The sequence below is a fragment of the Oncorhynchus nerka genome, linkage group LG11, assembly GCF_034236695.1.
Source record: "Oncorhynchus nerka isolate Pitt River linkage group LG11, Oner_Uvic_2.0, whole genome shotgun sequence".
Classification (NCBI taxonomy): Eukaryota; Metazoa; Chordata; class Actinopteri; order Salmoniformes; family Salmonidae; genus Oncorhynchus; species Oncorhynchus nerka.
The window spans coordinates 49,849,017-49,870,881 of NC_088406.1; the positions used below are offsets into that span (position 1 = coordinate 49,849,017).

The 21,865-nt window shown below is 41.7% G+C and overlaps 1 protein-coding gene across 1 annotated transcript; it reads right to left on the reverse strand.

Moving 5' to 3' along the window:
• Positions 1-8,207: 8,207 nt before the first annotated feature.
• Positions 8,208-13,238, reverse strand: LOC115137064 (uncharacterized). Its single transcript, XM_029673088.2, has 7 exons — positions 12,963-13,238; positions 11,912-12,032; positions 11,519-11,694; positions 11,243-11,388; positions 10,949-11,117; positions 10,718-10,830; positions 8,208-10,198 (listed from the first exon to the last, which is right to left on the reverse strand). Exons 1-7 carry the CDS (start codon positions 13,021-13,023, stop codon positions 9,239-9,241), a joined length of 1,746 nt encoding a protein of 581 aa, XP_029528948.1. The 5' UTR covers positions 13,024-13,238; the 3' UTR covers positions 8,208-9,238.
• Between the last annotated feature and the right edge of the window lie 8,627 nt (positions 13,239-21,865).

Genomic DNA, 21,865 nt, shown 5'->3' on the forward strand with positions numbered 1-21,865 from the left:
GTTTGCCAGGTCTCCGGGACTACACAGCCATTGGTTGAGCTGCTGCTATTGTGTCTGTGACGCGTGTGTGTGTGTGTGTGTGTGTGTGTGTGTGTGTGTGTGTGTGTGTGTGTGTGTGTGTGTGTGTGTGTGTGTGTGTGTGTGTGTGTGTGTGTGTGTGTGTGTGTGTGTGTGTGCGCGCACGCATGTGTCTGCTCAATGCAAATGATTAGATTTTCCAACACAACTTCCTCAGACAGCTAATACTGAATCAGTAAGACAGCAGGTGACAATTTGGATGTCCAGGGGGAAAAAAATGATGCATGACCTTGAATTGAGCTTGCGATCAGTACTGTGTGAGCAGTCAATTATTGACTGTAACTTGAACATCCTCCATGAAACTCTTTGGCTCTGACCGTCTCCACAAGCATGTCATAACCATGTGGGATTCACCACATCCTCCTGACCTTGGCTTTGCGGTACTGGCTGTTACCTCACTGCCTCACTGTGGCCCTAATGTTTCTTCTGGCCGTGTTACAGAGGCCAAAGTAAGCTCTGTGGCGATCGGGGTGGCTGTGGGATGCACCTTCCTTGCTCTCCTCATCGTCATCGGCATTGTGCAGTTCTGCTGCAATCGATCCTGGAAGAAATGCAGGAAACGCTGCAAGAGAAATGGTACGTCTACGTCACTCACTTACCTGAGCTTTACTTGGGAACTCTGTCATGCACCCAAGACACCTGCCCTTTTTAAAAGAGATCATCTCTATGACAACTGCCTGCCACACTGTCTGGGCATTGTCTGGTGACCTCACACACCTGTCATGTAGCAATCCAGTGTGAATCTATTGTTCCTGTGTGTACCTGTAATATCACATACAAAGGCCAGTACTTGGCTGGCTAGCTGGCACCTGTAATGATTGACTTCCCAAAATAATCACCTCTTGCTCTCTCTCTCCAGAGGCATCACTGAAAGAAAAAGTGCTTACGTGAGTGTGTTGACAACCAGTTAACTAAATGGGGATGGTAATGGTGGTAAATCGTTCCTCTACAGAATTGCACTCCCTCTGTGTGAGCTGTGTGTGAGAGATGTGTTGTTTATTCAACGATCTGATTTGTGTGTCTACAGGAAGTTTGGCCAAAAGACGTCTCCCCCTCCCTTCTCCATCAGTGGCTGTTTGAAGTAGAAGACCTGCAACACACAGGACAACATCTCTGTTGATTACATTCTCTTTCTTTCTCCCTCTCTTGCTCTCTGCTATTGATCTAACAGTCATGTATTTGAACGTAATACTCTGTCTCCTGTGAATATAGCGCAGTATGTCTCTGTAGAGAGGGCAGCAGTAGCCTCAAAGTTATAGAAGCGGGCCAGCAACCGGAGGGATGCCACGTACTGCTAATGTTCCTTTGGTACTTAAATCCCTAAACTGTTATTTTGGGCTATGCACTGCCAGTGCCCTCTGCTCCAGCCTCTCCAACCGTGTGTATATACAATGACTTAAAGTATTCAGACCACTTGACTCTCCACATTTTGTTACATTACAGCCTTATCCAAAAAATGTATTAATTAGTTTGTTTACTCATCAATCTACACACAACGCCGCATAATGACAAAGCAAAAACAGGTTTTTATGGGAATCTTTTTTTTTTATTACAAATAAAAAACTGAAATATCACATTTACATAAGATTTCAGATCCTTTACACAATACTTTGTTCAAGCACCTTCGGCAGCAATTACAGCATCGAGTCTTCTTTGGTATAACGCTACACGTTTGGGACACCTGTATTTGGAGAGCTTCTCCCATTCAAATCAAATCAAATCAAATGTATTTATATAGCCCTTTGTACATCAGCTGATATCTCAAAGTGCTGTACAGAAACCCAGCCTAAAACCCCAAACAGCAAGCAATGCAGGTGTAAAAGCACGGTGGCTAGGAAAAACTCCCTAGAAAGGCCAAAACCTAGGAAGAAACCTAGAGAGGAACCAGGCTATGTGGGGTGGCCAGTCCTCTTCTGGCTGTGCCGGGTGGAGATTATAACAGAACATGGCCAAGATGTTCATAAATGACCAGCATGGTCGAATAATAATAAGGCAGAACAGTTGAAACTGGAGCAGCAGCACAGTCAGGTGGACTGGGGACAGCAAGGAGTCATCATGTCAGGTAGTCCTGGGGCACGGTCCTAGGGCTCAGGTCCTCCGAGAGAGAGAAAGAAAGAGAGAATTAGAGAGAGCATATGTGGGGTGGCCAGTCCTCTTCTGGCTGTGCCGGGTGGAGATTATAACAGAACATGGCCAAGATGTTCAAATGTTCATAAATGACCAGCATGGTCGAATAATAGTAAGGCAGAACAGTTGAAACTGGAGCAGCAGCATGGCCAGGTGGACTTGGGACAGCAAGGAGTTATCATGTCAGGTAGTCCTGGGACATGGTCCTAGGGCTCAGGTCAGTTGAAACTGGAGCAAGCAGCATGGCCAGGTGGACTGGGGACAGCAAGGAGTCATCATGTCAGGTAGTCCTGGGGCATGGTCCTAGGGCTCAGGTCCTCCGAGAGAGAGAAAGAAAGAGAGAAGGAGAGAATTAGAGAACGCACACTTAGATTCACACAGGACACCGAATAGGACAGGAGAAGTACTCCAGATATAACAAACTGACCCTAGCCCCCCGACACGTAAACTACTGCAAAATACTGGAGGCTGAGACAGGAGGGGTCAGGAGACACTGTGGCCCCATCCCATTCTTCTTTGCAGATCCTCTCAAGCTCTGTCAGGTTGGATGGGGGAGTGTTGATGCATTTTTTCAGGTCTCTCCAGAGATGTTTCGATCTGGTTCAACTCCGGGCTCTTGCTGGGCCACTCAAGGACATTCAGAGACTTGTCCGAAGCCACTCCTGCATTGTATTGGCTGTGTGCTTACAGTCGTTGTCCTATTGAAAGGTGAACCTTCACCCCCAGTCTGAGATCCTGAGCGGTCTGGAGCAGGTTTTCATCAAGGATCTCGCTGTACTTTTCTCCATTAATCTTTGCCTCGATCCTGACTAGTCCCCACAGCATGATGCTGCCATCACCATGCTTCACCGTAGGGATGGTGCCAGGTTTCCTTCAAACGTGGTGCTTGGCATTCAGGCCAAAGAGCTCAATCCTGGTTTCATCAGACCAGATAATCTTGTTTCTCATGGTCTGAGAGTCTTAAGCGGACTGTCATGTGGTTTCCGTCTGGCCACTCTACCATAAAGGCCTGATTGGTGGAGTGCTGCAGAGACGGTTGTCCATCTGGAAGATTCTCTCATCTCCACAGAGGAACTCTAGAGTTCTGTCAGAGTGACCATTGGGTTCTTGGTCACCTCCCTGACCATGGCCCTTCTCCCTCGATTGCTCAGTTTGGTCGGGCTGCCAGCTCTAGGAAGAGTCTTGGTGGTTACCAACTTCTTCCATTTAAGAATGTTGGAGGCCACTGTGTTCTTGGGGACCTTCAATGCTGCAGACATTTTTTGGTACCCTTCCCCAGATCTGTGCGTTGACACCATCCTGTCTCGGAGATCTACGGACAATTCCTTCGACCTCATGGCTTGGTTTTTGCTCTGACATGCACTGTCAACTGTGGGACCTTATATAGACAGGTGTGAGCCTTTCCAAATCATGTCCAATCAATCGAATTTACCACAGGTCGACTTCTATCCTCAACAACTCAAGGATGATCAATGGAAACAGGATGCACCTGAGCTCAATTTCGAGACTCATAGCAAAGGGTCTGAATACTTATGTAAAGAAGGTATTTCTGATTTTTATTTTGCTGAGGATTTTTTTTTTTTTATACATTTTAGAATAAGGCTATAAAAAAAAAGACAAGAGGTCTGGCCTCCAGAGTGGTGCAGCGGTATAAGACACTACATCGCAGTGCTAGAGGCGTCACTACAAGTTCCGGTTTGATCCCGGGCTGTGTCGCAGCAGGCAGTGACCGGGAGACCCAATTGTCTATCTCGTGTGGACCAATAAAATGTATCTTATCTTAAACTTGCATAGCATAGCCTTTGTGTCCCATGAGTATGTCACTGTAGGCTGATGCAGAGTAATGGAGGAGCGTGTGTTTTAAAGTATGGCTCTGGTACGCTCACATAAGATGGAGCATATCAGTTATTTCAAAGTTTCTAATGCTCTCTCTCTCTCTCACTCATATCTCACCACACAAACCTCAAACAACTCACTCTCTCTCTTCCGGCCCACGTTTAAACATGAGGTAATACAGACAGGGGAGTTGATTTGAACTTTGTTGTAATACCACATTTGGTTTCTTTCATAATAGAAAATAAAATAAGAAATGTAACCACTATTCAACTGTCACGGTTTGTCCTCTCTGGATGAGGAAAGAATGGTGGGTTAGGGTGTCTCTATAGATTGCGGGAAAACACGGAGAAGTGTGAGACTCAGAGGATGGTTGTGGAGGAAAGAGTACTGATGACGAAAAGGAGAATGGCGCCTTTGGCGGCTAGTCAACAAGCTAACCACAGAAACTCACACATCATTTTTCTCATAAGCTGGAGGTAAAGTTCCTCTAAAGTCTAATTTTAGGTCAGTTTGATCGTTTAAACATCATATTTTTTTGTCTTTGTCCCACGTATCTCTCTCATATATGTTTCCATACCCGTTCTGTTCTGGTATCAAGTGTATCTGTTAATGACAGATAACGCTCATTTGTAAATAAATGTGTGGGTAAAGTATATATTTTTTTAAAGTGGATCATATTTCGTTGAAGCCTTGGTTTTCTTATACAGTATGGTGTAGTTGACATTTTTATTGAAAATATTTCCCTTTCTGATATTGACTGGCTATCTTCCTCTAAGACCTTGTGGCCTTTCCCCTGTGTGTGTGTGACAGAACGGAGATCGACGAGCGCATTACATGTACAGAACTGCATAGAACACTGGATCTATGTTGATAATCAGGGTTAATATATTCACAGTAGGCAGATCATCATTTTGCTCCAACGAGGGAGAGGGTCTCTGATATACAGCAGCTTTTCTTGGGAAATGTTGCACTACTGTACGTGTCGCCAATACGTTTACATACTAATGTATGTAATGCCATACATACAGCATGATGTATTTTCATCTGCCCATTTCCCCCTTCGACCCTGGTGTTTTCTGTGAAACCCATGGCAATTTTGGAAACCTGGCGGAGGTGTTGTGGGAGTTTCAAAGAACCTTATAAGACGTTGAAAAGAAAACTTAGGCTTTTTTTTATCTGTGGTTAAGCGAGTTGGAGTGTTATTCTTGTGATGGTGAGAGTTTAAGGCTGTGTGTTTACCATAACCGGTGAAACTGCCCTGTGGGTGATATACCAGGTAATCTAAGGAGGAGATAAAACATTTTAAAAATCTCTTCTCCCTTTTAGGGCAGACAATAGCTCCTCACCCTCATGGCTGCTCTACAGGTCACAGATACGGCCTATAGGCGTACCACCAGGGCGATGTGTCACAGTATGTAGAAATTGTATTCCATATGTTTGATACATGTGAAATGACAGTTAAAATTCAGCATGTGAGGACTACATTAATTCTGGTAATGTCAAGTGGTAATGTCAAGTGTCTTCTTGATTTTAGTGAGAAAGTGCAAATAGGAAACGGGGATACCTAGTCAGTTGTACAACTGAATGCCATCAACTGAAATGTATGTTCCAAATACCTTTACTCAATTCTGATCTTTTCTATTTCAATAAAACTGGGATATAATGTGTAAAGGGTGTTGTATGTTGGTGAATTAATACAGTTGGAGTTGTCTGCTTGTCATTTGATAAGGTGTTCCCCTGATAAAAGCATTATGTGTAGTGTTAGAGACTTAGGGGGAGACCGAAAGAGGAAGTGTCTATCTATTCTGTGCAACCGCTGATCTAGTTGAGAATCTAATTTGGAAAACCGCTCATCGAATTCAGAATTTCCCCAGTATCATTATTTTTGCATGTGTGGAATCCCTCCTGTATCTCTGTGATATGCCATGTCATGCTGGAGGAGGTTTCATCTTCCGTCCCACTCTGTCCTTTTTCATAATTTTGACTGACTCATACTTTCGCTCCGCTGTATATTATACAGATATTGAGTGCTACTTCACATAGCGTACATACTGTATGTCTGTTTAACCCCATTCACATACTGTATGTCTGTTTAACCCCATTCACACACTGTATGTCTGTTTAACCCCATTCACATACTGTATGTCTGTTTAACCCCATTCACATACTGTATGTCTGTTTAACCGTATTCACATACTGTATGTCTGTTTAACCGTATTCACATACTGTATGTCTGTTTAACCGTATTCACATACTGTATGTCTGTTTAACCCCATTCACATACTGTATGTCTGTTTAACCCCATTCACATACTGTATGTCTGTTTAACCGTATTCACATATTGTATGTCTGTTTAACCGTATTCACATACTGTATGTCTGTTTAACCCCATTCACATACTGTATGTCTGTTTAACCGTATTCACATACTGTATGTCTGTTTAACCCCATTCACATACTGTATGTCTGTTTAACCGTATTCACATACTGTATGTCTGTTTAACCCCATTCACATACTGTATGTCTGTTTAACCTCATTCACATACTGTATGTCTGTTTAACCCCATCACATACTGTATGTCTGTTTAACCCCATTCACACACTGTATGTCTGTTTAACCCCATTCACATACTGTATGTCTGTTTAACCCCATTCACATACTGTATGTCTGTTTAACCCCATTCACATACTGTATGTCTGTTTAACCCCATTCACATACAGTATGTCTGTTTAACCCCATTCACATACTGTATGTCTGTTTAACCCCATTCACATACTGTATGTCTGTTTAACCGTATTCACATACTGTATGTCTGTTTAACCCCATCACATACTGTATGTCTGTTTAACCCCATTCACATACTGTATGTCTGTTTAACCACATTCACATACTGTATGTCTGTTTAACCACATTCACATACTGTATGTCTGTTTAACCACATTCACATACTGTATGTCTGTTTAACCCCATTCACAAACTGTATGTCTGTTTAACCCCGTTCACACACTGTATGTCTGTTTAACCCCATCACATACTGTATGTCTGTTTAACCCCATTCACATACTGTATGTCTGTTTAACCCCATTCACATACTGTGTATCTGTTTAACCCCATTCACATACTGTATGTCTGTTTAACCCCATTCACATACTGTATGTCTGTTTAACCCCATTCACATACTGTATGTCTGTTTAACCCCGTTCACATACTGTGCGTCTGTTTAACCCCGTTCACATACTGTGTGTCTGTTTAACCCCGTTCACATACTGTGTGTCTGTTTAACCCCGTTCACGCACTGTGTGTCTGTTTAACCCCATTCACATACTGTATGTCTGTTTAACCCCATTCACATACTGTGCGTCTGTTTAACCCCGTTCACATACTGTGTGTCTGTTTAACCCCGTTCACATACTGTGTGTCTGTTTAACCCCGTTCACGCACTGTGTGTCTGTTTAACCCCGTTCACATACTGTGTGTCTGTTTAACCCCGTTCACATACTGTGTGTCTGTTTAACCCCGTTCACGCACTGTGTGTCTGTTTAACCCCGTTCACACACTGTATGTCTGTTTAACCCCATTCACATACTGTGTATCTGTTTAACCCCATTCACATACTGTGTATCTGTTTAACCCCATTCACATACTGTGTATCTGTTTAACCCCGTTCACATACTGTATGTCTGTTTAACCCCGTTCACACACTGTATGTCTGTTTAACCCCATTCACACACTGTGTATCTGTTTAACCCCGTTCAACCACTGTATGTCTGTTTAACCCCGTTCAACCACTGTATGTCTGTTTAACCCCATTCACATACTGTGTATCTGTTTAACCCCATTCACATACTGTATGTCTGTTTAACCCCATTCACATACTGTATGTCTGTTTAACCCCATTCACATACTGTATGTCTGTTTAACCCCATTCACATACTGTATGTCTGTTTAACCCCATTCACATACTGTATGTCTGTTTAACCCCATTCACATACTGTATGTCTGTTTAACCCCATTCACATACTGTATGTCTGTTTAACCCCATTCACATACTGTGTATCTGTTTAACCCCATTCACATACTGTATGTATGCTCTTTACATACTGAGATGAATAAACAGAAACTATCAGATCCTTACTCAGAAAAAGAACACAAGACAAAATACAACGTGACTTCAGATGAACACAGTTCATAAATACATTATTTGTGTAAATATGTAGGACGTGTAATGAACACAGGATTGGGAAGTCCAAAGGCCAGTAAATATAGGAAAACCCAGTCACATATGGGGTAGTCAGTTAAAACATTTTCACAGCTATCGTCAGCGGACTAGATCCAAACGACATCCTGTTTGACTTTCAGTAGCTGCAGTTATTAGTAATAATTGACCTGTAAACCTCACGATAGAAAGAGATATGGTTGTTTTCTTTGTAAATTGATCAAATGATCTCTCGGGTTGTGGTGCACGCAGTGTTGGCTCCCCTTTTCTACGCTGTAGCTACCTATAGTGGGGGTTATGTGGTCAAATGTGAGCATTTTCTGTGGAAAACTCACCAGATGAGTCTGACCAACATTGATAAATATCTCAACATTATAACTTATAAAACTTGTTTTCACAGAGAGCTTGTAGAATCCTTTATGATGATGACCTTTGCAATGCTGTTATAATCCACCCTGTCGCCCCATCTACAGAGTCAAAACCGTTTCCCTCCTTTTTCCTCCCACACTTGTTTCACTTCTGGTGAAATGCTTCTTGTCAGTTGAAATGGGTGAAGGGGTGTCAGAAGGGGGGTTTCCCATCTCCTGCTCAAATCTCTAAAGACCCACCAAATAGCGGCAGCCGGCAGCCAGCAGCCAACAGCTGTGTGCTGTTTTGAAAATAAGTTTTCTTTCTGCCACACAGAACTTTGTCAATAACAGTTGACAATGTCAGTGACTGCTTTAAGTGACTCCTCGGAGTTAACTAAAGTGAAGAAACATGGTAATTTATTCACAAAAGGTAACAAAAAAGGCTCCAAAAATATTTAAATAGCTACAATTAGAATTATGGTTACTGATTTCTTTTTTCAGTTAGGAAAAGGACTGTTTACTTGAAATGGCATACAAAGGGCTTGTAGACATATTGCATGACTCCCCACAATCTGCATTGCTAAACCAACTCTTCTGTGTGTCACACAGTGTCCTCCGTTTGTGGACCATGTCAACCAAATGTCACTTCCAAATCACCCAGAGAAGGAAGCATAGTGTTCACGCTGCAGTTCAGTCCTCCCTCCACCGGGAGCAACTCTGATAAAGCCGTCAGGAGTGGAAAGGATTCACCGATGCATGTAGGCAGGTGGGAAAAGGTTACTGAGTCCTCCAAGTTCACCACCGTTTCTATGTGGAGATTGTTCGTTTTATAGCTGGAGCATGGAGATTCCATCTCACACATGTCTCCTGTGAGACTGCTGCAGTTTAGCTGCTCCTCTGTCAAACTAAACAGGGCTACAGACTGTCCACCGACACTCCCCTCACAGTGTCTTCTTGTCTGGCACCAAACACATTGGCTTGCCCCTAAACAAACACATGCCATGTGACCTGACCTGTATCCCAAAACAGGATCAGCCATAACTGTTTCGCATGAGATTTGTTGAAAACTCTGCTCCGTCTCAGTAAAATGAGAGTCCACTGAAGAGGGACTCTGGCTCCGGTAGCCATCCCCTGTGACCATTACCATCCCAGGCAAGATTCCACAGTCGTCCCCCTGTAGACTCCCAGCACACCCTAACTGGCAGCCCAGCCCCACCCCACTGTCCTCTTTCAGGCTGATGTTTATGTTAATCCTCCTATCCAGCAGGGGGGGCTCTCCAGTTCCACTCCTGCTGCTGATGGCACTCTCTGGTGCTCCCATGCTTCCACAGCCACTGTCTTCTTGCTTTTCCGGACTCCTTCCGTTTCCATTCCCAGAAATGTGTGATTTAGTGCAATCCCCACTGCCCAGACTCGTCCTTCTGTCCTCTCCTTCTTCCTGCTCTCCCTTGCCTGCTAGAGTAGTCCTTTCGTCGGCCAACCAGACCATGGCATCAGTTCTGGCGGTGCTCATGAACCAGCCTTTGTCTGTGACGATCTCCACTGGGACATCTCCCACACAGAGAGGCTGCCAGCCACTGCCTGTGGATTTCTGAGGTAAAAGAGGACAAAATTAGAAAACATGAATCCATAAACAAACAACTCCTAGAATGAGGAAGTGATCAATAACGGGAAATAGAATAGGCCTTTAGATTTGATTAAGATAATCAAGAGTTAAACAGAGAGTTTATATAAAGACTTCTTAAAAGCCCGGTGCTTCCCTATCTGTGAAGTTGCAGGAAATGAATATATATGTATGTTGTAGAACAGAGCACCACTTGTTTCCTCTACTGAGCCATTTACTTTATTTTCGTACTCCTTATATTGTATTATTTCTTATTGTTGTTTCATTGTCGAGAAGGAACCTGCAAGTAAGAATTTCATTGGATGATGTATACCATGCGTATCCCATACATATGGACTAATAAAACCTGAAACTTCTACCTGTTGTGTTGCTTCTTGTTTTGCACTTTTAGAATACAGCGTTTTTGTCCTTTCTCTGAAGTGTCCTTTCCCTGAAGTGATTGACATAGTCAGTTCTGCATTAGTGAAACTGTTCAAAGAAACATACCAGTGCAACAGGCATTTTCTCAGGGCGCCTCAGGAAGCAGCAAAGGGCCAGCATGACCAGGACCCCCATCACGCTTAGGGTGGAGAAGGACACCACAGCAAGGATATACCACTCTGGTGAGAACAGAACTTGTGTTTAGCCGAATGAGTTTAGTTAATAAGACTCTAGACATTAGGTATATGACATATCGGAATATGGCCACATAGAGCTGTGTAGTCTGAGTTGTATTACCTTGCTCTGGCAGCAGGAGGCACTGTTCAGGGGAGACCTCACTGGTGAATTGTCCTCCGTTGCCTGCAACTTTGAGGCAGACACAGTACTCCTGTCCCCAATGAAGAGACGTAAACCGAACCTCCGCCTTATCCTCGTCGTCTCCATCCTTCAATTGAATGACAACGGTCTGCAAGCCAATACATGAAAATGTCAGTCAATACATTAACCTGAATATGAACTTGGATGAACCACACGTTATTATTTATTTTATTACATTAGAAGTACTGCTTTTAAACCACGTCTGATCAGTACCTTGTTGTCCTGCCCTCTTCCCTGTAGGTAGATAGTATAAGTCAGGCCAAATGGGAAGATCTTTTTTAGTAATGGCTTCCTGTGAACACGGACTGTTACTGAACTGGAGGTGGCCAACAGTGTACTGGAGGGATGCTGCAGTTTACCTGGGAGAACAGGGGTAGTGGAGAAAGGTAAGCAATGGGCAGGCGTTTGGCATTGTGTCACTATGAACTACAAAGAAATGAGCAAAACCTATTCAACTCGGCCACTAAAACTTAGCTGTACTTGACTTACTTTCTCTGGGGTTGAACTTCTTCCCCCGTGACCATGCAGAGATGCTGTTCTCAGTGACCAGTCGAACCCGGACCTTGTAGACCATGAAAAAGTCACCGATAAGGTAGGACAGGTCACAATATGTCAGCTGGGTCCTGTCACAGCTGGTCACGTTGGTCCAATTACTATTGACATACCTGAGGAAGGACACGTGAAAGTAGCTAGATTAATTAGAATACTTTCTTCAAAGATGAGGAGAGGGTGGTATGGAAGAATGATTGAAGAGGGTAAAGGGGATAGAGTGGACAGGGAGGACTCTGAAATGGATGCGGTAGCTAAGTGCGGTAGCTAAGTGACAGGTCGGAGAACGAAGGGATGAGTGAATTAGGCGGACGTAATTAGTGTGGGGTATACCTGGCCATCTGCACCTGGTACTGAGCCAGTGGCGGGGCCCCTTCAGGGGAGTCCCAGAGCAACGTCACCTCCCCGTCCCATATGTCCACCGTCAGATTGACTGGCTTCAGTAGGTCTTTACCTGTCACAATTATAACATTCCAATGTTAAAGAATTTCTCTGCATTTTTCGGAGATTTTCAAAGTACAAATAATTCATAGGGAGCCTGGGAGTCCAGAGAATCAATAAGTAAGGAGTTTTTCCTAGCCACCGTGCTTCTACATCTGCATTGCTTGCTGTTTGGGGTTTTAGGCGGGGTTTCTGTACAGCACTTTGTGACATCGGCTGATGTTAAAAAGGGCTTTATAAAAAACATTTGATTGATTGATTGAAGTAGTTGGTGGATTTCCTAAAGGGGACTGCGTTTCATCAGGGGGTTTCTAAACCAGTTTCGCTACGAAATATCACAATGTTTACAGTTGACTCATGACAATATTTGCTCAAATTCCAATTATTCAACTGTGGATTGTCTGTGGTTATTATTGATACATCTTCAAATTATAACTATATCATAGGATGTCAATTGAACCACATATTTTATCTGTTGACTCAAGTTAACTAGATTAAATGTTTAACATAGACTAATAATTGAAATATCAATAACAATCAGCACTTAGTTTCTTTTTTTTATGTATACGGGCATTACATTTTTAGATCGATGTGGGTCTTGAAACGTGTTCCATTTTGATAGGAAGGGCACATACACACTGAGAAATGTACAATATGCTACCTCAAACACTTTTGAAAGCTAGGCCACTATGAACATTTCTATGTGCTCTTTGTACTAAGTAACAATAAAAAAAAAACAGTCAATGACAATAAGAAATAAAGTAGAGACATTATTTTTATATATAGAATAGTCTCACAAGTCTCTCTAAATGTAAGAACATTATATTTGCAGCACATATATATGTATGCTTTATATATAATGTTCTTACATTTAGAGAGACTATTGTGAGAACTAAACAGCAATAACCAGACATTTTGAATAAATTATTAAGGCTTTTATTACCTGACACATAGTCCGAGGTGATCAGGAGGGCAAGAATGGAAATCCACAAGGTCCAATCCATGTCCAATATATATTCTCTGATCCTTAGATAATCAGCATCATACTGTAGATATTGTCCACACACTTCTGGCGTACAGGATAGTACAGGATAGCTCAGCTAGACTCCTCTGTTGTGATATAAGAGACTTTATTCAGTTACAGTCAATAGTTGACATGACTCTCACAGTTCCGTTTGATCTGTGTGACAGTGTGAGGAGGCTGTGTGTTTATTTCCCCATATGACCTCACACCCCTTTATCGCTCTCTCTCTCTCTCTCTCTCTCTCTCTCTCTCTCTCTCTTTCTCTCGCTCTCTCTCTCTCTCTCTCTCTCTTTCTCTCGCTCTCTCTCTCTCTCTCTCTCTCTCTCTCTCTCTCTCTCTCTCGCTCTCTCTCTCTCTCTCTCTCTCTCTTTCTCTCGCTCTCTCTCTCTCTCTCTCTCTCTCTCTTTCTCTCGCTCTCTCTCTCTCTCTCTCTCTCTCTCTCTTTCTCTCGCTCTCTCTCTCTCTCTCTCTCTCTCTCTTTCTCTCGCTCTCTCTCTCTCTCTCTCTCTCTCTCTTTCTCTCGCTCTCTCTCTCTCTCGCTCTGCTGACAACGGGCTTCCTGTTCTGACTGTAGCATAGCGCTTCCCTCTTCTCACTCTTCACCCCATACTTCACCCACATGTGTCTCTCCCGTCCTCCTCCTTTCACTTTCCATCTTTCCTCATAGACCAATGGGGTTTACATACACTTAGGTTGGGGTCATTAAAACTAGTTTTTCAACCACTCCACAAATGTCTTGTAAACAAACTATAGTTTTGGGAGGTCAGTTAGGACATCTACTTTGTTCATGACACAAGTAATTTTTCCAACAATTGTTTACAGACAGAGTATTTCACTTCTAATTCAATGTATCACAATTCCAGTGGGTCAGAAGTTTACATACACTAAGTTGACTGTGCCTTTAAGCAGCTTGGAAAATTCCAGAAAATTATGTCATGGCTTTAGAAGCTTCTGATAGGCTAATTGACATAATTTCATTCAATTGGAGGTGTACATGTGGATGTATTTCAAGGCCTACCTTCAAACTCAGTGCCTCTTTGCTTGATATCATGGGAAAGTCAAAAGAAATCAGCCAAGACCTCAGAAAAACAATTGTAGACCTCCACAAGCCTGGTTCATCCTTGGGAGCAATTTCCAAATGCCTGAAGGTACCATGTTCATCTGTACAAAGAATAGTATGCAAGTACAGTATAAACACCATGGGACCACGCAGCCGTCATACAGCTCAGGAAGGAGACGTGTTCTGTCTCCTAGAGATGAATGTACTTTGGTGCGAAAAGTGCAAATCAATCCCAGAACAACAGCAAAGGACCTTGTGAAGATGCTGGAGGAAACAGGTACAAAAGTATCTATATCCACAGTAAACCGAGTCCTATATCGACATAACCTGAGTGTCACGCCTTGGTCATTGTATTTTGTGTTTTGTTAATAGTTTGGGTAGGCCAGGGTGTGACATGGGTATATATGTTATGTTTCGTATTGGGGTTTGTATTATTTGGGATTGCGGCTGATTAGGGGTGTGGTATAGGTTTGGCTGCCTGAGGCGGTTCTCAATGAGAGTCAGGTGCTTCTCTTTGTCTCTGATTGGGAACCGTATTTAGGTAGCTTGAGTTCGCGTTGTATTTCGTGGGTGATTGTACCTGTCTTTGTGTATTCACCAGATAGGCTGTATAGTTTCACGTTCCGTTTGTTGTTTTGTATTCTCAGTTATTTCATGTATCGCTATTTCCTTTATTAAAGCACACGAGTAACCTACACGCTGCATTTCGGTCCGACTCTCTTTCAACAGACGAACGCCGTTACACTGAGGGTCCGCTCAGCAAGAAAGAAGCCACTGCTCCAAAACCGCCATAAAAAAAGCCAGACTACGGTATGCAAATGCCCATGGAGACAAAGATCGTACTTTTTGGAGAAATGTCCTTGAGTCTGATGAAACAAAAATAGAACTGTTTGGCCATAATGACCATCATTATGTTCGAAGGACAAAGGGGGAGGCTGGCAAGCCGAAGAACACCATCCCAACCGTGAAGCACAGGGGTGGCAGCATCATGTTGTGGGGGTGCTTTGCTGCAGGAGGGACTGGTGCACTTCACAAAATAGATGGCATCATGAGGAGGAAAATTATGAGGATATATTGAAGCAACATCTCAAGACATCAGTCAGGAAGTTAAAGCTTGGTCGCAAATGGGTCTTCCAAATGGACAGTGACCCCAAGCGTACTTCCAAAGTTGTGGCAAAATGGCTTAAGGACAACAAAGTCAAGGTATTAGAGTGGCCATCACCCTGACCTCAATCCCATAGAAATGTTTGGGCATAAATGAAAAAGCATGTGCGAGCAAGGAGGCTTAGAAACCTGACTCAGTTAAACCAGCTCTGTCAGGAGAAATGGGCCAAAATTCACTCAACTTATTGTGGGAAGCTTGAGGAAGGCTTCCTGAAACTTTTGACCCAAGTTAAACTATTTAAAGGCAATGCTACCAAATACTAATTGAGTTTGTAATCTTCTGACCCACTGGGAATGTGATGAAAAAAAATAAAAGCTGAAATAAATCATTCACTCTACTATTATTCTGACATTTCACATTCTTAAAATAAAGTGGTGACCCTAACTGACCTTTTTACTGGGATTAAATGTCAGGAATTGTGGAATACTGAGTTTAAATGTATTTGGCTAAGGAGTATGTAAACATCTGAATTCAACTGTAGATACTTATTGCAGAGATATTTATTTGCGCATATTTATCTGATCAGGTGCGTGTGTTTCACTTGTCTTACTTTACCACTGTAACATAACATAGGGTTTCAAATGGAAATATATATATTTGCAGTATGTCTCAATGTTTAACTCCTGTGAAATATGTGAAATTGTTTTAGCAAGTGTTAGTCATGAACAATGCACACCCAGTTTCTTTCTCAATCACTAGAATAATTCATTTAGAAAGGAGCTCTGAAATATATATGTCTGTTCCATGACTGTCCATCTCAATACTGCAGAAGTACGCAGAAGGATCGCTGTGATTCAAAAGGATAGTCTACATCAACTGGCACTCGTCATAGATATCCACAGGACACAATATCAATTCGAGGTTGTGGAATCAATGTAATAAAATGTTTCCTATATTAGGGAAGCAGTGTGTCCATTATGCATAAATGGGTCTCATCAAGCCCGTTTGGGTAGACATGCCCCCTCTGGCCCTTAATCTCAGGACAAAGAACATGACCACAGCTCTGTGCATTTCCATTCAAGGCAATTTGAGAGTTGCTACTTGGGATGATGACGCTCTCTCTAAGTCCACATAGTTGGGCCCGAATGCATTAAAACTGTACCTCATGCATTTGAACAAGTAAAAATCAGGCTGGGTTCTAACCCACCTGATCTAACCCACCTACCGCTCTTTGAGCTGTCTCCCCTCAAGGGGCCCAAACTGTCCCTAGACCTATCCACTCCGCACCCCAACAACACTGCTGCATGCAGTCATACACCAAAATGCTTATAAGAGTTAGTTTCACACCATTGTGCTTTTACTTCCTTTCAGGGGGTTTTAGTTTATACATGCTAACCTTTATCACTTCTGTTTTCTAGTCATGTTTTTGATTCTGAGAAAACAGTTTCTCTATTCTGTACATTATGAGAAAACACAGACCGCAAATCCTCTCTCTGATAATATCCTGTGTGATCTCGATCTCTGTAGCCGATGTGAGTAAAACATTTAAACAGGTTAACATTTGCAAGGCCGAAATAACAGTACACATACTCAGAGCAAGTGCTGGTGGGTGTCTTGACTGACATTTTCAACCTATCCCTGACCCGGTCTGTAATGCAAACTTGTTTCAAGCAGACCACCATAGTCCCCATTCACAAGAACGCCAAGGTAGCCTGCCTAAATGACTATCACCCCGTAGCACTGACATCTATAGCCATGCAATACTTTAAAAGGTTGGTCATGGCAAATAATTGACGGTATGACGGTATTTGATGGTATTTTTAGTTTTTGAATAATAAATGTTGTACATTTGCTTCATGACTAGTGAGTGATCCTAGGGTGGCAACACATACAATCTAAGTGATTTCAACGAGTCTTTCTCAATTCTGATTGTTTTATACTGTTCAAATCAACTTCAACGAAAACCAATTTCAGCACTTTTACAATTGCTGCATTTCCTGCACTCAATTGCAGTGGTGGAAAAAGTACCCAATTGTCATTTTGAGTAAAAGTAAAGATATGTTAATAGAAAATGACTCAAGTAAAAGTTAAAGTCACCCAAAAGTAAATGTAATTGATAAAATGTACTTCAGCATCAAAAGTAAAAGTAAAAGTATAAATCATTTCAAATTCCTTAGCAAACCAGATGGCGCCATTTTCTTAATTTTTTTAAAATTACAGATAGCCAGGGGCACACTCCAACACTCAGACATAATTGACAAACAAAGCATTTGTGTTTAGTGAGTCCTCCAGATCAGAGATAGAAGATGAACAGGGATGATCTCTTGACAAGTGCGTCAATGGGACCATTTTCCTGTCCTGCTAAGCATTCCAAATGTAATTTTAGGTGTCAAGGGAAAATATATGGGGTAAAAAGTACAGTATTTTCTTTAGGAATGTAGTGAAGTAAAAGTTATCAAAAATATTTAAAAAAATAGCAAAGTACAGATACCAAAAAAATGACTTAAGTAGTACTTGAAAGTATTTTTACTTAATTAAGTTGTACTTGAAAGTATTTTTTACTTAAGCACTTTACACCAATGCTCAATTGAGAATTTTCACACTGCCACATAGGACTGCACGATATGGGCAAATAATCTAGGACTTATTTTTAACCAAATGTTGCAATTGCGATTTGACTTGCGAATTAGAGCAAAACTGTCGGAATCGTGGAAAAATAATGACTATTCTAATTTTATAGTTAGAATAGAGTGGGTACTTTGAATACAGTGTTGTTTGAGATGACAATGAATTAAAATGCCAGGGGGGAGTTATTGTGACAGGGTGGTAATGATGGGCATTCCGGCTCTTTCAGTGAGCCGGCTCGTTTGGCTCCCAAACGGCTCTCTAAAAAAAATATGTTTTGTATTTTTTCGAAGTCAAACAGTTTGCGAGAAAAAGAATGCTATTAAACATTTACATTTAAAGTATGACGTTTTAATGTATATAAACAAAGTGCATATAAATCTAACCATTAAGGAATAGAATCTGAACAACATAATAATAGAACATTGCACCATATCAAAGAAAAAATAAATAACAATGTGCAAAACTGCAGCATCCCACTTAAAACATTAAACTGGTCCCTCTTTTCTCTCTCTTCTTTATTGCCATGTTATAACCAGCAGCACACAGCAATGCTGACCACATTTTGCTTTTATGAGAGATTTGCATTCAGAAATGCAAGCTGCCTCACTTTCGAGGGGCTGATGCGGTTTCATCTCTCAGTAATTATTTGTCCCGTTTTTGAGAAGACCCTGTCAGAGGGAACGGATGTGGCCACTATGCAGAGTCTCCCTGTCATGACTTTAGTAAGCCGTGGGTAGACAGAGGCCTTGTTCTTCCACCAGCTCAGAGGATCTGCAGATCTTTGGAGGAGGGGTTCCTCCATTATGGCATCTGCTGACGGATTCCTTCGTGCTGCATCCTCAGTTGCTCTCTCGTCAAACAGCATCCAAACAGCAGACGTTTGTGGCACTACTGCTGGTGCTTCTGCTCCATCTGACCCCTCTTCTTCCTGTTGCCCTGGTGGCTGAGCCAGCTGACTGCTGGGGCTGTCCCTCCCTGCTGCTGAGGTTATTCTTTGAAGAGCCTCATCAATCGCTCTGGCGTCACTGAAGGTTAAATTCTTAAACCTGGTGTCAAGTGCAGTGATTTCTGATAGCACGTGATTATATTCCATTCTGTGGAACTTTCTGTCCATTGATGAACATAGGGTGTCCATCACCTCTGTCACATGTCCTGTGCTTACATTTGCTTCTCTCTGGTGGCTGGCTGTGATTCACTGCAGACCCTTACAAAGAAGTATAATTTTTGAAGGTGTCACATAGCTGAAAGGAGAGAACAGTAACTTATTAGTTCAGGTTCTCATCTACTGCTCATATACATATACAGTGGGGCAAAAAAGTATTTAGTCAGCCACCAATTGTGTAAGTTCTCCCACTTAAAAAGATGAGAGAGGACTGTAATTTTCATCATAGGTACACTTCAACTATGACAGACAAAATTAGGGAAAAAAATCCAGAAAATCACAATAACAATGAATAATAATGAATTTATTTGCAAATTATGGTGGAAAATAAGTATTTGATAAATAACAAAAGTTTATCTCAATACTTTGTTATGTACCCTTTGTTGGCAATGACAGAGGTCAAATGTTTTCTGTAAGTCTTCACAATGCTTCCGACTAATTTTCCAGCTGTTGTTTTCACAGCTGTCCTTCCTCTCTCCTCGGCTGCAGCTGTTGCCATCTAATTTTCAGGGGAAGTTGCTAGAGACAGGTCGATTTGTTGCTAAACGTTGCTAAATGACGTTGTGATGTCATTGTGTGATGACGTCAGTACGTAGAAAACACAATAACGTTACTCAAATTGACTGGCCATCTTGACGAAAAATATGATTTGACATTTGTTAGTTTAGATTTGTTTGTTTATTATAATATATTTTTATTTGTAAAAGTAATATATGCACAACCCATTTTATATGATCACATTTTTAAACACAACACATTGAATTATTGAACAATTACATTTTCTTTTCTTTTTAACTTGTAAACCTACACATTCTGAACAATTATAGTTTTAATTATAGGTACAGGCTAATAACAAGGTATATATGCTATCTTATTGAACAAGCAACTTAACTCAAATAATGATGCGCTAGGCATCTCTCTCCAGGTTGTGCTGCTTGGCTGGCTAGCTGCTCAATGTTTTCCTCCAGATTTTGCCACTGTTCTCGCACACACTGCAGTACACACTGCCACCATCAGCTGTGTCTCTTTGCCAGTTCCAGTTCCAGAAAGTCCACTCCTTGCATACGTACTGTAAATATAATGAATCATAGATTGGCAAGGAAATCCTCTTCATCTTCACTGTCCAACTGTAATGTCACGGAGCTGGAACCAGCAGTAGAGAATGGAGTGGCCTTAACCTTTCTAGGGCAGGTGTTCCGCTAGCGGAACCCCTCGACAACATTCCGCTGAAAAGGCAGCGTGCGAAGTTCAAAAATATTTTTGCGAAATATGTCATTTTCACACATTAACAAGTCCAATACAGCAAATGAAAGATAAACTTCTTGTTAATCTACCCATCATGTCCGATTTCAAAAAGGCTTTACAGCGAAAGCACAACATATGATTATGTTAGGTCATAGCCAAGTCTAAAAAACACACAGCCATTTTTCCAGACAAAGATAGGAGTCACAAAAAGCAGAAATATAGATAAAATTCATCACTAACCTTTGATGATCTTCATCAGATGACACTCATGGGACTTCATGTTACACAATACATGTATGTTTTGTTCGATAATGTGCATATTTATATCCAAAAATCTCAGTTTACATTGGCGCATTACGATTTCAAAACTTGATTTTGCAGAAATACTCATAATAAACATCGATTAAAGATACAAGTGTTATTCACAGAATTAAAAGATAGACTTCTCCTTAATGCAACCGCTGTGTCATATTTAAAAAAATAAAATAAAACTTTATGGAAAAAGCATAATCTGAGTACGGCGCTCATAGCCCAATCCAGCCAAAGAAATATCTGCCGTGTTGGAATCAGCAGAAGTTAGAAATAACATTATAAATATTCACCTACCTTTGATGATCTTCATCAGAATGCACTCCCAGGAATCCCAGTTCGACAATAAATGACTGATTTGTTCCATAAAGTTCCATAAAGTCCATAATTTATGTCCAAATAGCCACTTGTTGTTAGTGTGTTCAGCCAAGTAATCCATCTTCATAAGGCGTGAGCACTACGTCCAGACAAAAACTTGAAAGGTTCCGTTACAGGTCGTAGAAACAAGTCAAACAATGTATGAAATCAATCTTTAGGATGTTTTTAACATAAATCATCAATAAGGTTCCAACCGGAGAATTCCATTGTCTGAAGAAAAGCACTGGAACGAGAGCTAACTCTGTCTGGACCGCGCGTCACGAGCCTGAGACACTCTGCCAGACCCATGACTCATTCAGCTCCCATTCCCCCCTCCTTTATAGCAGAAGCCTGAAACAGGTTTCTAAAGACAGTTGACTAACTAGTGGAAGTAATGTAGACTGCCTTGTACTGTTTTGATTTATTTATATGCTTTGCTTAGCACAATATTTTTTTGATGTCAGTACGCACAGTATGCCCGACAATCATCCCCAATTACTGGCTTCAGCCACCCTTTAAATTCAGGTACAGGCTCCCACTCTTTTCTGTACTTCTGGCTGTACAATTTTGATTGAGACATGTTGATTGATGTTGTAAGTTCTGTTCAAGATCAATCGCATACTACTGCTGCTGCAGTCAGCAAACAACGATTTTCAATTTATTGAAATTGCTACTGGCCTGCTGCTGCCTGTGCACGAGCCGAGCGCCTGCTACTGACGTCACTCGCAATGCACTTTTGCAGCCAGGCACGTGTGTTGTGACTGAGTGTGTGACAGAGAAAATCGTTTTTGTGTCATCTAGAGGGAACATGCGTGCATTTTAGCGTTTGAGTCACTTTTCAAAAGTTGCTAAAAGTTCCAAATACATTTTTAAAAGTAGATCAATTTGTTGCTAGGTGCTGTTCGAAAAAAAGTTATCCAGGGTATTCTGAAAAGTTGCTAAATCTAGCAACACAA